Raw genomic sequence first — 16094 nt, forward strand, 5'->3', positions numbered from 1 at the left:
GATCATCCTTGAGATGTTTCTAGAACTTGATTGGCGTTCACCTGTGGTAAATTCAATTGATTGGACATGATTTGGAAAGGCACACACCTGTCAATATAAGGTCCCACAGTTGACAGTGCATGTCAGAGCAAAAACCAAGCCATGAGGTCGAAGGAATTGTCTGTAGAGCTCAGAGACACAGATCTGGGGAAGTGTACCAAAACATTTCTGCAGCATTGAAGGTCCCTAAGAACACAATGGCCTCCATCATTCTTAAATGGAAGAAGTTTGGAACCACCAAGACTCGTCCTATTTTTGGTTGCACCTCGACTCACGTTGGTTGAGCGCCCTCCGCTTCTTTCCTAATTACTTTGAGCAACATTTCATTTTAAGAAAGGTGCTTTATTGGTGTGTTTGCGTTGCTTTTTTGTACAGTTCTTCCGAAGAATAATCGCATGTGGAAAATGTCCGCCCACCTGCAATTAACCTCTTTTACGTCTGGCCCCTGTACGAATATAGTTGAATATCCCTGACGTACACAATGTAATCTGAGCAGGTACAGTAAGTAAATACACGGTGTACTGCTTCGGTATGGGAATGCATTGAATGCTTACCTTTAAATATGGACACGTTTACGGTTCATGCTAGCTAACTAACCACTCTTTTGCACATTTGGAAACACACACTCACACACCTGCTCACTCTTTGTTCAATGGGTGTGTGTTCTGGTTATTTGAGATGATAGGAACAATGTCACTGCCTCTCGCTGGAATAACATTAATCTCTTCTCTATGGCCAACCTTGGTTAATATCATAGCTACATACTGACAGTTCATATTTGTCTGTCAGTCCTGGCATGTGTGTGCCGTGCCAGGAGATATATCTTCAACCCAACACAGCCAGCTAAGAATAGCATATCAAGCAAGGAAAGTTCTTTTTGAGCAAATGTAACAGGGAGGATCTCAACACCGGGTGGTGGTTGACCTAGTTCTCCGTCACCACGTGTGTCCGCTGATTAACTTTGTATTTTAACATTTCACATGAAGTGAATTTGAGATTAAGCCGACTTTGTACAGTCATTCAGCCCCTCTGTGAATTCCTTCCATGATCAGTCAGTCAGTCTCAGTGGGCAAATCCTCCCTCTCAGTAGAGCGCTGTAGAGAGGAGACGTGTTGTCACTTTGATGTGGTTCGAAAGAGAAACGGAAGGAAGGAAGGAAAATAACATAACCGCAGGTATGAGCCAGTGTCACTTACTTGAGCAACTGTGATTTGCAGATATGTAGCTAGACCTATACCAGGCCTGACATTGAGACATGTAGTCCTCTTTATCTCGCTCCCTGTTTGGCCAGAGCTCTAGAATATAATCATCTCTAGGACTGAGCTCCAGAGGAGGCGCTAAGTGAAAACCCTCTGTTTGGGTGAGATGCTGGCTGCTGATGCTGCCTCTGGCCCTCTGAGCTGTGGTCCTGTATTCTTAAATCATCTGAGTAGGAGTGCTGATCTAGGATTACGTCCTCCCTGGCCATGCAGTCTGCTTGATACAGATATGGCCGCTGTACTCAGTCCCCATATAGCTAAAAGCCTCTGCCTTCAGCATAATAACTTAATTATGTTGTTATATGGAGGGGTGTCTTAAATGTGAAGAAAAAAGGAATGTATTGAACACAGTCTGTTTGGTGTGACAGTTTTGGTGTTCCCTGTTAAATTTTTCCCTCATGTACTGTCACTGTGAACAGAGAAAGTGGAGTCTTTCAGAAAGCATTTCCTTCCCCTGCAAAATATGTGTTTGGTTTGACAGAATAAGCCTGCAGTTATGGATGCTATTTAAGGGCCTACTTTTTTTGGTGCACGGTGTTGGAGTGGCTAATTGAGACGTGATTCTGTTCTCGGAAGCTAGTTGAAGGGCTTGGTTTGGTCAGCTCAGGACATGGCAGTGCAGTGGTGGAAGCTGTAAAGCACAGTGGTAATAAGTGTACTTAGCCTCTGGCCTTGTCTGAAATGTTGTTTTCTCTCAGTCACCCTCCAACACACTGCCCAGCGGCCCATGCCCACACTGCTGTCTGGCTTCTGTCTTTCCGTTAGAAGATAATCCGTTTTGGAAGTAGTGTTCTACTGCCTATGAGGCTAGTTTATGTATTTTCAGAGCTGGGCAACATGATGCTATTCACGCCCAAGCCACTAGCTATTTCTGTCCTTGGAGAAAATGTAGCTTGATGTGACTGTGAATTGAGTCATGTGGGAACAGATCTTGAATAGTTAGTTAGTCATCAGCCGCTTTTTAGTGTTTAGATTCTTGGCTCAAATTAAACTCCACATTAATATTTTCTTCACGTGACTAATTTGAGTTTATGTTTTTCCATAATCCACATGCCGTGGGCTTGTTGTGAGAAGTCACACTGCAGGTTCTAGCTTTGAGTGTTGACAGGACAGGCACAAGATCTGATCCCTACCCATCCTGGTGTTACCTTACAGTGTGTGTGTTTGTGTATCCGCACGTCTTACCGTGTGTATGTGTGTCTTTTATAATGTCTTACAATGTATCTCTGTGTGTCTTAAAGTGGAACTGACAGCGTTTTAACTACTTTGCAGATATGAAACAAACAGGAAATCAGTCTAAAATATCAAATTCATAGTTTATGCTACAAAACCAACTTTATAAGAGGTTTTAAAAATAGGTTATATTTGACTCAAAATTCCATGATGTAGAGTAAGGCATTGTTGGCAGAATAGATGGATGCAGTTCAATGCATGATTACTATAATTCATCAATACATTTCTTGGTAGTCCAAAAAATATTGCAATCAGGTTGTAAATTACAGCTGACCTGGTACATTGTTTGCTGTCTCCACCCATTCAGGATGCACAGTTTGTTTCAATGACTCAATATTTTGGACAAAAACTGACAAATGTAACCAAGGCTGGGAATGTCAATACAATCAAACTAGAAAGGACAGTGACCACAATTCAATCATAACATGGCTAGTAGATTAGTGTATCTATTTATTTCGCTCTTTATTTAGCAAGCTAAAAACACATAGCTTACTTTAGCTACCTACCACCCATACACAAAAAATGTATGCACGTATGACTGTAAGTCGCTTTGGATAAAAGTGTCTGCTAAATGGCATATTATTATTACCTAGCTAACTGTTGGGAGGATGTCAGCTTTTCCCCCTCATCATTTTTCGGTGGCTACAGCTAGAGATGCAGGTGTCATTTAGTTAGCTAGCAAGAAATGGGTATCACTTTGCTAGCTAGCTATGCTGAACTTGAATGACTGTTATCCACAATTAGCATGCATATTTCTTAGTTGTCAACCAAATGTACAGTACCAGTCAAAAGTTTGGACACACCTACTCGTTCAAGGGTTTTTCTTTATTTTTACTATTTTCTACATTGTAGAATAGTGAAGACATCAAAACTATGAAATAACACATATGGAATCATGTAGTAACCAAAAAAGTGTTAAACAAATCAAAATATATTTTAGATTCTTCAAAGTAGCCACCCTTTGCCTTGATGACAGCTTTGCATACTCTTGGCATTCTCTCAACCAGCTTCATGAGGAATGTTTTTCCAACAGTGTTGAAGGAGTTCACACATACAGTGGGGAGAACAAGTATTTGATACACTGCCGATTTTGCAGGTTTTCCTACTTACAAAGCATTTAGAGGTCTGTAATTTTTATCATAGGTACACTTCAACTGTGAGAGACGGAATCTAAAAAAAATCCAGAAAATCACATTGTATGATTTTTAAGTAATTAATTTGCATGACATAAGTATTTGATCACCTGCCAACCAGTAAGAATTCCGGCTCTCACAGACCTGTTAGTTTTTCTTTTAAGAAGCCCTCCTGTTCTCCACTCATTACCTGTATTAACTGCACCTGTTTGAACTTGTTACCTGTATAATAGACACCTGTCCACACACTCAATCAAACAGACTCCAACCTCTCCACAATGGCCAAGACCAGAGAGCTGTGTAAGGACATCAGGGATAAAATTGTAGACCTGCACAAGGCTGGGATGGGCTACAGGACAATAGGCAAGCAGCTTGGTGAGAAGGCAACAACTGTTGGCGCAATTATTAGAAAATGGAAGAAGTTCAAGATGACGGTCAATCACCATCGGTCTGGGGCTCCATGCAAGATCTCACCTTGTGGGGCATCAATGATCATGAGGAAGGTGAGGAATCATCCCAGAACTACACGGCAGGACCTGGTCAATGACCTGAAGAGAGCTGGGACCACAGTCTCAAAGAAAACCATTAGTAACACACTACGCCGTCATGGATTAAAATCCTGCAGCGCACGCAAGGTCTCCCTGCCCAAGCCAGCGCATGTCCAGGCCCGTCTGAAGTTTGCCAATGACCATCTGGATGATCCAGAGGAGGAATGGGAGAAGGTCATGTGGTCTGAGACAAAAATAGAGCTTTTTGGTCTAAGCTCCACTCGCCGTGTTTGGAGGAAGAAGAAGGATGAGTACAACCCCAAGAACACCATCCCAACCATGAAGCATGGAGGTGGAAACATCATTCTTTGGGGATGCTTTTCTGCAAAGGGGACAGGACGACTGCACCGTATTGAGGGGAGGATGGATGGGGCCATGTATCACGAGATCTTGGCCAACAACCTCCTTCCCTCAGTAAGAGCATTGAAGATGGGTCGTGGCTGGGTCTTCCAGCATGACAACGACCCGAAACACACAGACAGGGCAACTAAGGAGTGGCTCCGTAAGAAGCATCTCAAGGTCCTGGAGTGGCCTAGCCAGGCTCCAGACCTGAACCCAATAGAAAATCTTTGGAGGGAGCTGAAAGTCCGTATTGCCCAGCGACAGCCCCGAAACCTGAAGGATCTGGAGAAGGTCTGTATGGAGGAGTGGGCCAAAATCCCTGCTGCAGTGTGTGCAAACCTGGTCAAGACCTACAGGAAACGTATGATCTCTGTAATTGCAAACAAAGGTTTCTGTACCAAATATTAAGTTCTGCTTTTCTGATGTATCAAATACTTATGTCATGCAATAAAATGCAAATTAATTACTTAAAAATCATACAATGTGATTTTCTGGATTTTTGTTTTAGATTCCGTCTCTCACAGTTGAAGTGTACCTATGATTAAAATTACAGACCTCTACATGCTTTGTAAGTAGGAAAACCTGCAAAATCATGGGTCCTCAGATCCTCAAAAAATTCTACAGCTGCACCATCGAGAGCATCCTGACTGGTTGCATCACCGCCTGGTATGGCAACTGCTTGGCCTCTGACCGCAAGGCACTACAGAGGGTAGTGCGTACGGCCCAGTACATCACTGGGGCAAAGCTCCCTGCCATCCAGGACCTCTATACCAGGCGGTGTCAGAGGAAGGCCCTCAAAATTGTCAAAGACTCCAGTCACCCTAGTCATAGACTGTTCTCTCTGCTACCGCACGGCTAGCGGTACCGGAGTGCCAAGTCTAGGTCCAAAAGACTTCTCAACAGCTTCTACCCCCAAGCCATAAGACTCCTGAACAGCTAATCATGGCTACCCGGACTATTTGCACTGCCCCCCCACCCCATCCTTTTTACGCTGCTGCTACTCTGTTAAGTATTTATGCATAGTCACTTTAACTCTACCCACATGTACATATTGCCTCAACTGCCTCAACTGGCCGGTGCCCCCGCACGTTTACTATGCAACGGTACCCCCCTGTATATATAGCCTCCCTACTGTCACTTTATTCTATTGTATATATAGCCTCCCTACTGTCACTTTATTTTTTACTTCTGCTCTTTTTTTTCTCAACACTTTTTTGTTGTTGTTTTATTCTTACTTTTTTGTTTAAAATAAATGCACTGTTGGTTAAGGGCTGTAAGTAAGCATTTCACTGTAATGTCTGCACCTGTTGTATTCGGCGCATGTGACCAATAAAATTTGATTTGATTTGATTTGATTTGAAAATCGGCAGTGTATCAAATATTTGTTCTCCCCACTGTATGCTGAGCACTTGTTAGCTGCTTGTCCTTCACTCTGCGGTCCAACTCATCCCAAACCATCTCAATTGGGTTGAGGTCGGGTGATTGTGAAGGCCAGGTCATCTGATGCAGCACTCCATCACTCTCCTTCTTGGTCAAATATCCCTTACACAGCCTGGAGGTGTCATTGTCCTGTTGAAAAACAAATGATAGTCCCACTAAGCACAAACCAGATGGGATGGCGTATCGCTGCAGAATGCTGTGGTAGCCATGCTGGTTAAGTGTGCTTTGAATTCTAAATAAATCACAGACAGTGTCACCAGCAAAGCACCATCACACCTCCTCCTCCATGCTTCACGGTGGGAACCACACATGTGGAGATCATCCGTTCACCTACTCTACGTCTCACAAAGACAGCATTTGGACTCATCAGACCAAAGGACAGATTTCCATCGGTCTAATGTCCATTGCTCGTGTTTCTTGGCCCTAGCAAGTCTCTTCTTATTGGTGTCCTTTAATAGTGGTTTCTTTGCAGCAATTCGACCATGAAGGCCTGATTCACGCGGTCTCCTCTGAACAGTTGATGTTGAGATGTCTGTTACTTGAACTCTGTGAAGCATTTATTTGGGCTGCGATTTCTGAGGCTGGTAACTCTAATGAACTTATCCTCTGCAACAGAGGTAACTCTGGGTCTTCCATTCCTGTGGCGGTCCTCATGAGAGCCAGTTTCATCATAGCACTTGATGGTTTTTGCGACTGCACTTGAAGAAACTTTAAACGTTCTTGAAATGTTCCGTATTGACTGACCTTCATGTCTTAAAGTAATGATGGACTGTTGTTTCTCTTTGCTTATTTGAGCTGTTCTTGCCATAATATGGACTTAGCCCTATTTGCTAAAATACCATCTTCTGTATACCAACCCTACCTTGTCACAACTCAACTGATCGGCTGAAATGCATTAAGAAGGAAAGAAATTCCACATATAACTTTTAACAAGGCACACCTGTTAATTGAAATGCATTCCAGGTGACTACCTCATGAAGCTGGTTGAGAGAATGCCAATAGTGTGCAAAGCTGTCATCAAAGCGAAGGGTGGCTACTTTGAAAAATATAAAATATATTTAGATTTGTTTAACACTTTTTTGGTTACCACATGATTAAATATGTGTTATTTCATAGTTTTGATGTCTTCGCTATTATTCTACAATGTAGAAAATAGTACAAATAAAGAAATACCCTGGAATGAGTAGGTGTGTCCAAACTTTTGACTGGCACTGTATTTGGCATCGATCAAATGGGCAGGCAGGCAGTTCTCATTCAGTTGTCACTGCCTGTCAACACACAGTCCAGTTCAAAGTGAATGATGGCAGGCCCGTGTGGCAACTGGCTTATTTCCATATAGGCCTACTGTAGTTCTGATTGGTTATGGTGCACCGGTCTGTGTATGGTCCGGTCTTGGACAAGACTGACTAATTTTTATTAGGTTTTATTTACTGCAGTGTCTAATAATTGTCCAAATGCACGGCCGCTTTCCCACTATATTGCTATAGAATTTTACTCTACGTCATTCTCAAACATTCTATGAAAGTATGAACATATCTAAGTGCTCACTTGTCAGGCGTCATATTCTTCCTGGGGGTGTACTGTATATGAACAGATTTTTATGAGATTTCATGTTGCTAAAACACTGTCAGTTTCACTTTGTCTTACACTAAGACACAGACATAGTATATCTGTGTGTGGGTCTTATAATGTGTGTTGTAGATGCAGGAGGTGCAGCAGACCAAGGAGAGGATCCTGGCCAGTAACCGGAGCCTGGCAGAGCAGAATCTTCAACTGCAGCCAAGACTTGAACACCAGAAGAGCCAGCTCACCAAACGCTACAGCTCCCTACAGGAGAGCTTCGAGGCCTACCAGGTCCACAAGTCCAAACTAGGTAATGCATGTTCGCTTGTCTGCAGAATTCAAGTACATTTCTCACTGGGGGGGGGGGGGGGCAGATAAGGACATTTGCCTAGGATGGAATCAATGATATAGTAAAACCTGCGAAAGAGGGAATGTAAACCATCAAGGACCACTTAGGAAATAAGTGTTTTAATTAATACTTTCAAGTGATATCCTCTGGGTCCACATTGTACATTTTGTTGAATATGTCTGTTACCCTAAATAAATTCAATTCAAAATTCAGGGAAAAAACAACCCTCCCCAGAGCAACAAAAAAAAGTTTGACAACCCCCACGTATTTTGGACCACCCCACAGTAAATTCCGATCTGTCCCTTACAATGAAAACGCAAGGTATTTTTTGTAAAAATGATGCATGGCCATCATATTTCTAATGTTTATCATAGAAAGAATGTAGCTAGCTACATTTCGTAATGTTGTACTTAAAGATAACCTTGCATTTTAAGTACCGGAGAAAAGTAGCTACACATCAGTCAGAGCGCTAACTGCTGATTGAATACCCGTTTCTGAATTCTCATCCGAGTGGAGAAGTTCAACTGAAGCACAAAATGTGTCTGCCGAGCAGAAATTACAATAAGAAGCATTTTAGGTCTGCGTTTACTTATGCATTTTATCTTTTTTCCCTAAGCGGAAAACAAAGAATTCTTCGTTAACGCGACCCCTAAGTTTAACTTGCTAGTTATCTAAGTAAATGGCTGAATTAATAAGGTGACGGGGCATCATATTGTGTTAGCTTTCTGAAGCGTTTGAGAAGTCAAAGCCCTTAGGATGAGTAATTCTTTACACACAATACCCTATAATGACAAATTGAAAACATGTTTTTAGACATTTTTGCAAATTTATTGAAAATGAAATATCTAATTTACATACAGTAAGTATTCACACCCCTGAGTCGATACTTTGTAGAAGCACCTTTGTCAGCGATTATAGCTGTAAGTCTTTCTGGGTAAGTCTCTAAGAGCTTTCCAACACCTGGATTGTGCAACATTTGCCCATTATTATTTTCATAATTCTTCAAGATCTGTCAAATTAGTTGATGATCATTTCTAGACAACAATTTTCAGGTCTTGCCATAGGTTTAAGTCAAAACTGTAACTCAGCCACTCAGGAATATTCACTGTCTTCTTAGTAAGCAACTCCAGTGTAGATGTGGCCTTGTATTTTAGGTTATTGTCCTGCTGAAAGGTGAATTCATCCCCCAGTGTCTGGTGGAAAGCAGACTAAACCAGGTTTTCCTGTAGGATTTGGCCTGTGCTTAGCTCCATTCAGTTTCTTGTTTTATCCTGGAAAAACTCCCCAGTCCAATAACTATTACAAGCATACCCATAACTTGATGCAGCCATCACTATGCTTTAAAATATGGAGAGTGGTACTCAGTAATGTGTTGTATTGGATTTGCCCCAAACAACACTTAGTATTCAGGACAAAAAGTGAATTGCTTTGCCACATTTTTTGCAGTATTACATAAGTGCCTTGTTGCAAACAGGATGCATGTTTTGGAATATCTTTATTCTGTACAGGCTTCCTTCTTTTCACTCTGTCAATTTGATTAGTATTGTGGAGTAACTACAATGTTGTTGATGCGTCCTCAGTTTTCTCCTATCACAGCCATTCAACTCTGTAACTGTTTTAAAGTCACCATTGGCCTTATGGTAAAATCCCTGAGCAGTTTCCTTCCTCTCCGGCGACTGAGTTAGGAAGGATGACTATCTTTGTAGTGACTGGGTGTTTTGATACACCATCCAAAGTGTAATTAATAACTTCACCATGCTCAAAGGGATATTCAGTGTCTGCTTAAAAAAAAATGGTTTACCCATACCTTTCTTTTGTGAGGTATTGGAAAACCTCCCTGGTCTTTGTGGTTGAATCTGTGTTTGAAATGTACTGTTCGACTGAGGAACCTTACAGATAATTATATGTGTGGGGTACAGAGATGAGGTAGTCATTCAAAAATCATGTTAAACACTATTGCACAGAGTGAGTTCATGCAACTTATTATGTGACTTGTTAAGCACATTTTTACTCCTGAACGTATTTAGGCTTGCCATAACAAAGGGGTAGTATACTTATTGACTCAAGACATTTCAGCTATTCATTTTTAATTTATTTGTAAACATTTTGAAAAACCATATTTCCACTTTGACATTATGGGGTATTGTGTGTGTGTGTGCACGTGTGTAGGCCAGTGACAAAAAAATAAGAAATGTAATCAATTTTAAATTCAGGCTGTAACACAACAAAATGTGGAAAAAGTCAAGGGGGGTGAATAATTTCTGAACGCACTGAACATTTAACTTTATGACCTGGATTGCCTGTCTATGCAATTCATTTATTTTTATTTGCGCTCGTTAGCATATTTAGCTAGCAGCCTCCATGGAAATGCACTATTACTTGTGCTAATTGTGTTAGCATTCTGGTAATAGACGCCCAATATGCATATTTTGCGGGGGGTAATACCGTAAATCCCGGGATGAGAGAAGGACGATATGAAAATCTGTATACCACCCATCCCTATTAATTGTGATTGCTTAAAGGTTTGAAAAGGTTAAATGCCTATTATCTGGATTGCCAAATCCGTTGACAACTCACTCGGAACTTTTGAACATTGTTGTTTACTGTCATGGATAGTTTTAGACGGTGGTTACATAATGTTTTTCTCTTGTTTGTTCTTCCATTGGATCATGACACGCAGACCTGACCAGTTTCTCCAGTTCCTGATTTTTCCATTAGAATGCCCCTGGGGCCAAATAGTGGCCTTAGCCCATTATCATTTTCCTTCCCGCAGTAGCTGATCTCTGCCAGTATTGAGCAGGATACAGCATTGACTTAGATCCCAGCTATACTGCAGTAGCAGAGAGGTAGAGAGTACTGTATACCCCCATACTGGCACACCTTCACAGCACTTTTTGTGGAGTGAGTAATAAATTGAGTGCCGATACCTATGACCTGGTATGACACAACGGTTGCCAGTGAGGCCACTCTGAACAGCATGCCAACATTTCACTACTTACTTTGTTCTAGTGGGTGTAGTTTAGCACTCACTGATAAAGTCGGTTTGACTTTGTATTCTCCTCTAGTCACAGGAGCAGTGATTTGGAACTCCCCAAGGCATGTACGCTGCCATTTTCCATCTTGTAGTTGAACAGGCGTTCTGTCTCTCTCTGCCTCCTGTTGTACACAGAAGATGGTATTATGCTTTTATATTCCCATGCTCAGTTTGTGTGGCCGTTAGGCTATTTCATGGAATTCAGTAAACAAATAAACGGCGATAGACAGCGCCTGGCCTCTTGCCATTTGTTTGTTGAATGCGAGCAGGCTTTTGTCAAATGTAGATTTCCCTGTGTGCTGGCTGTCCTAACAGAAGATGCCTGGGGAGGACAGAGTAGAACAGCACTACTGCATCCCAAATGGCAGCCTATTTCCTATGTAGTAAACTATATATAGGAAATAGGGTGTGTCACAGTGTTTCCTCTGCGTTCATTTAAGTGTGGCGCTGCACCACAGCAGTATCATTGCCGCCACACCAAAAGAAACATCCTATTTCTACCAAACATAGTTTCAATAAAGTTGTGTAAAGCACATTCGCATTTCTTGGTAAATAGATAATCTGTCTGGGTTCAACACAGTTATGAAGGTTATTTACCTCTGTGAGCTGTGGCAGGCAGCCTGCAACTCAAGAAACACAGCGCGCCAGTGACCAGTGCGCGAGTGACCAGTGCTCGATACAGACGCTCTGCGGCGCAAAACACAATTTATTTGATTCACTTCAGAATGCACCTGCGCGAGAAACGGCACGCCAGGGACCAGTGCGCGAGTGACCAGTGCGCAATACAGAAGCTCTGCGGCGCAAAGCACAATTCACTTGAATCACCTCAGAGTGCTCCTGCGTGAGAAACTGCAAGAAATGTACGTTAGCTTGTTTGTTTGACTAATGTTAGCTAGCCGACTAGTTAACTACATAAGCTAGCTATAACCTAATAACTCTACTAACATCATTTAGATCTTGTCACGGATTCAGCCGAGGCTGCCCCTCCTCCTTGCTCGGGCAGGCTTCGGCGTAAGTCGTCACCGGAGTACTAGCTACTACCGATCCATGTATCTATTTTCGACTTGTTTTGTCTTAATTGGTCACACCTGTTTTCCATCATGTAGTTATGTATTCCCTATTTAACCCTCTGTCTCACACTGTGTGTTGTGCGTGTTTGTTCATGTTTTGGTTGTCATTAGTGTGCGGGTTTGTTCCCTCCCTGCGTGGAGGTTGTTGTTCATTATTTTACCAATGAGTAAAGTATGCCTTTTTATTAGCTCTATGACTTTTTATTAATCATAACCCCATATCATATCATCATTCTAAACGTCGTAACCTCCTTGCATCTGCAAAAACTCCAGCCTTACTAGCTAAATAAATAATAACATATGATAAACATACACACACACTGTACAGATTTTGGACGGGAAACTTAATACGATGGAAACAGGTCCCTAGCGGACTGACACAATATGGTGGCTTGTTACAAAGGAGATGGAGGGAGGGGGGCAGAGAGGGATAGGGATATAATACTTTGTTACAGGTAGAAACTACTCTCACAGTATTCATATACTTTGCACATGAACCGCCGCCCGTTTGGAGTAAGAAATCATGAATGTATTTATGTGTGAATGTCTTGGTTCTTCGTGTATCTCTCTGTCGGGGTTGGTCGGGCCTTTCCGCAGTACGCTTGTAAGGCAGTAGCGTAATAGGATGGTTTGAAAACAGTAGTAGAATGGTCCCAGTTAAATTCACTTTTCTATATACGGTACTTAGGACAGCTAATCAGCCATTCCAGTGATTGTCCGGGAGGGGAGTTTTGTTCTCTACCTTGTGTTGCGATTCAGGGTTTGAACCACTTTGAACGTGAGCTGCAGCTCGTCGTCCTTCTGGTCTGATATGTTCAAACCATATTTCAGAAAGGTCTCTGTTGTGTTTCTTTAGATAGCTGCAGCACTCAACCTTAAATTGCATCCTGTATACTATAATAATTTTACCAATATGTTATTGAGCTCATTTCTGGGGGTGGAAATAATATTTTAGATGGTTTATTTGATTTTTTTCCTTTTAAAAAGTCACCAGAACCAAGCTTTTCAGTACTTATACATATTTTGTTTTGGGGTGGAGGACCCCGGAACCCCCCCAAAAAGTGGGACCCCCCCCCACCCCCGCTAACTTTTCCCCCACAGCGAACACATTTTCCAGTGGAAACATTGGTGTGTCATTTGGAACGCATCCCATAGCAAAAAAACTGATGGTCTCCAGGCAGAATCAACTAAGTATTGTTTGGTCTGTGTGTTTCCTTTGCATACAGTGACTCCCCCACCCATCCTTCACCAAGGCAATGCCAAAGGGGGTATTTGGGAAGAGACTCCCATTGTGGTAGTGAGTGGGGGCCAGGATGACAGGACAGACTGTGCTCCCCTGCCCCTTATTACAGCAGTCCACAGTGGGCCATTGTGCTGCTGGGCATGTGAGAGCTAAACAGCGCTAGAGGGAAAGAGGGAGGTAAGGATGGAGAGGGAGAGAGAGGGGGAAAGAGGGAGGGAGCGAGGCCAAAAACTCTCCCTCAGACTGTCAGTGGAGGCTGGCCTGTATCCATTACTAAATTGCAGTCTCATGATACCTGGGTCCAAGGTGTGTGTGTGTGTTCCGCGCTGGTCTTTCAGTGGTGGAGAATCATTCCATTGTGTGGAGGAGTGCTGATACTCCTGTGAGTCTGTGTCATTAGAGAGCGGAGGGGGGAAGAGTCATTTTGCTGGAGCCTTTGCTGCAGCCATAGTGGGTGGAGAGACCCTTGCTGTGCCAGAAGAGGAGCTTCTATCCTCCTGACACCTCAGAATCACAGTTATTTGCCAAGTACATTTACACGTACTCAGAATTTTACTTGGTGATATGGTGCTGCTAGTGATAGACAACATTTAAAGACAGAATACAGACAGTCGCGTTTAAGCAAAGTTTCCATACATTATATACAACTAGGTAGAGTGAGCATAGAGCTATAAGAGAATGAGCAGATATACAAATATACAGTGGGTATATGATTGATATACATTGGATGTACAGATTTACAGTATCAATGTGAATATACTGTATCTAAATGCAGAGAGATAAACAGTGCAAATGCAGTATACACCCGCGGTCACGAGTCATGACTGCAGTCAAATTCCACGTCATGGAAACTAGGCTTCTCCAAGCTCTGATGCTGCTGATGGTCATTAGTAGCCTACCAAACTTGCTAACTGCCAGGTACTCAGCACTCTTGTCCCTCTAATTACTCTGACATCAATGCAAATGTTTCGAAAATCTAATAAACTTCATGAGAGCCCATGAGCTCACGTTGCGCAACATTTCTATAGGCTTTGCAACTGCGTGAGAAAATAGTTTTGATGGCCTCTATTAAAAAGAGGAGGATCCCATCAGCTTTCTAGGCCCACTATAGTTATTTATCAACTTTCCTAATATTAAGCACATTGCTTTGCTTTACAACAGGAGTTTAGCCTAACTGGCTGGCATGAAAATGAACCACGGGAAAAGCATCCTCCATTCGCTATTTAAGTGTATAGATGACATGTATTTTTTTTACCATGCCCCTGTTCCAAGACAGGTGCATGATAATGGTTAATTCTAAATCAAAACTAATTTCACACATATTATTTAGTATATGTAAAGGCAACATTAAATTTAAGAATAGTCTGATGGGTGACAATATTATCCTATCACTTGTGAATAATGTAATATCACTTGTGAATGATGCCCAGCGTAAGGCAAGAATCAATGCCTTTTTTAAAGGGAAATATATATATTTTTAAAGGATATGTATGTATATGCGTGTATGTATGTATGTACAGTGGGGGAAAAAAGTATTTAGTCAGCCACCAATTGTGCAAGTTCTCCCACTTAAAAAGATGAGAGAGGCCTGTAATTTTCATCATAGGTACACGTCAACTATGACAGACAAAGTGAGAAGAAAAAAAAATCCAGAAAATCACATTGTAGGATTTTTTATGAATTTATTTGCAAATTATGGTGGAAAATAAGTATTTGGTCAATAACAAAAGTTTCTCAATACTTTGTTATATACCCTTTGTTGGCAATGACACAGGTCAAACGTTTTCTGTAAGTCTTCACAAGGTATTCACACACTGTTGCTGGTATTTTGGCCCATTCCTCCATGCAGATCTCCTCTAGAGCAGTGATGTTTTGGGGCTGTCGCTGGGCAACACAGACTTTCAACTCCCTCCAAAGATTTTCTATGGGGTTGAGATCTGGAGACTGGCTAGGCCACTCCAGGACCTTGAAATGCTTCTTACGAAGCCACTCCTTCGTTGCCCGGGCGGTGTGTTTGGGATCATTGTCATGCTGAAAGACCCAGCCACGTTTCATCTTCAATGCCCTTGCTGATGGAAGGAGGTTTTCACTCAAAATCTCACGATACATGGCCCCATTCATTCTTTCCTTTACACGGATCAGTCGTCCTGGTCCCTTTGCAGAAAAACAGCCCCAAAGCATGATGTTTCCACCCCCATGCTTCACAGTAGGTATGGTGTTCTTTGGATGCAACTCAGCATTCTTTGTCCTCCAAACACGACGAGTTGAGTTTTTACCAAAAAGTTCTATTTTGGTTTCATCTGACCATATGACATTCTCCCAATCCTCTTCTGGATCATCCAAATGCACTCTAGCAAACTTCAGACGGGCCTGGACATGTACTGGCTTAAGCAGGGGGACACGTCTGGCACTGCAGGATTTGAGTCCCTGGCGGCGTAGTGTGTTACTGATGGTAGGCTTTGTTACTTTGGTCCCAGCTCTCTGCAGGTCATTCACTAGGTCCCCCCGTGTGGTTCTGGGATTTTTGCTCACCGTTCTTGTGATCATTTTGACCCCACAGGGTGAGATCTTGCGTGGAGCCCCAGATCGAGGGAGATTATCAGTGGTCTTGTATGTCTTCCATTTCCTAATAATTGCTCCCACAGTTGATTTCTTCAAACCAAGCTGCTTACCTATTGCAGATTCAGTCTTCCCAGCCTGGTGCAGGTCTACAATTTTGTTTCTGGTGTCCTTTGACAGCTCTTTGGTCTTGGCCATAGTGGAGTTTGGAGTGTGACTGTTTGAGGTTGTGGACAGGTGACTTTTATACTGATAACAAGTTCAAACAGGTGCCATTAATAC

General features: G+C 42.3%; 1 protein-coding gene across 1 annotated transcript in view; it reads left to right on the plus strand.

Moving 5' to 3' along the window:
- LOC311141894 (vacuolar protein sorting-associated protein 37B-like) overlaps positions 1-16094 on the plus strand; it is a 41995-nt gene that overhangs the window by 2429 nt on the left and 23472 nt on the right. The window contains exon 2 of the mRNA XM_084177392.1: positions 7696-7867. Coding sequence (XP_084033518.1) covers positions 7696-7867 — 172 coding nt within the window. The remainder of the gene's footprint in view (positions 1-7695; positions 7868-16094) is intronic.

This window comes from Coregonus lavaretus, assembly GCF_964263955.1.
Source record: "Coregonus lavaretus genome assembly, chromosome: 14".
NCBI lineage: Eukaryota > Metazoa > Chordata > Actinopteri > Salmoniformes > Salmonidae > Coregonus > Coregonus lavaretus.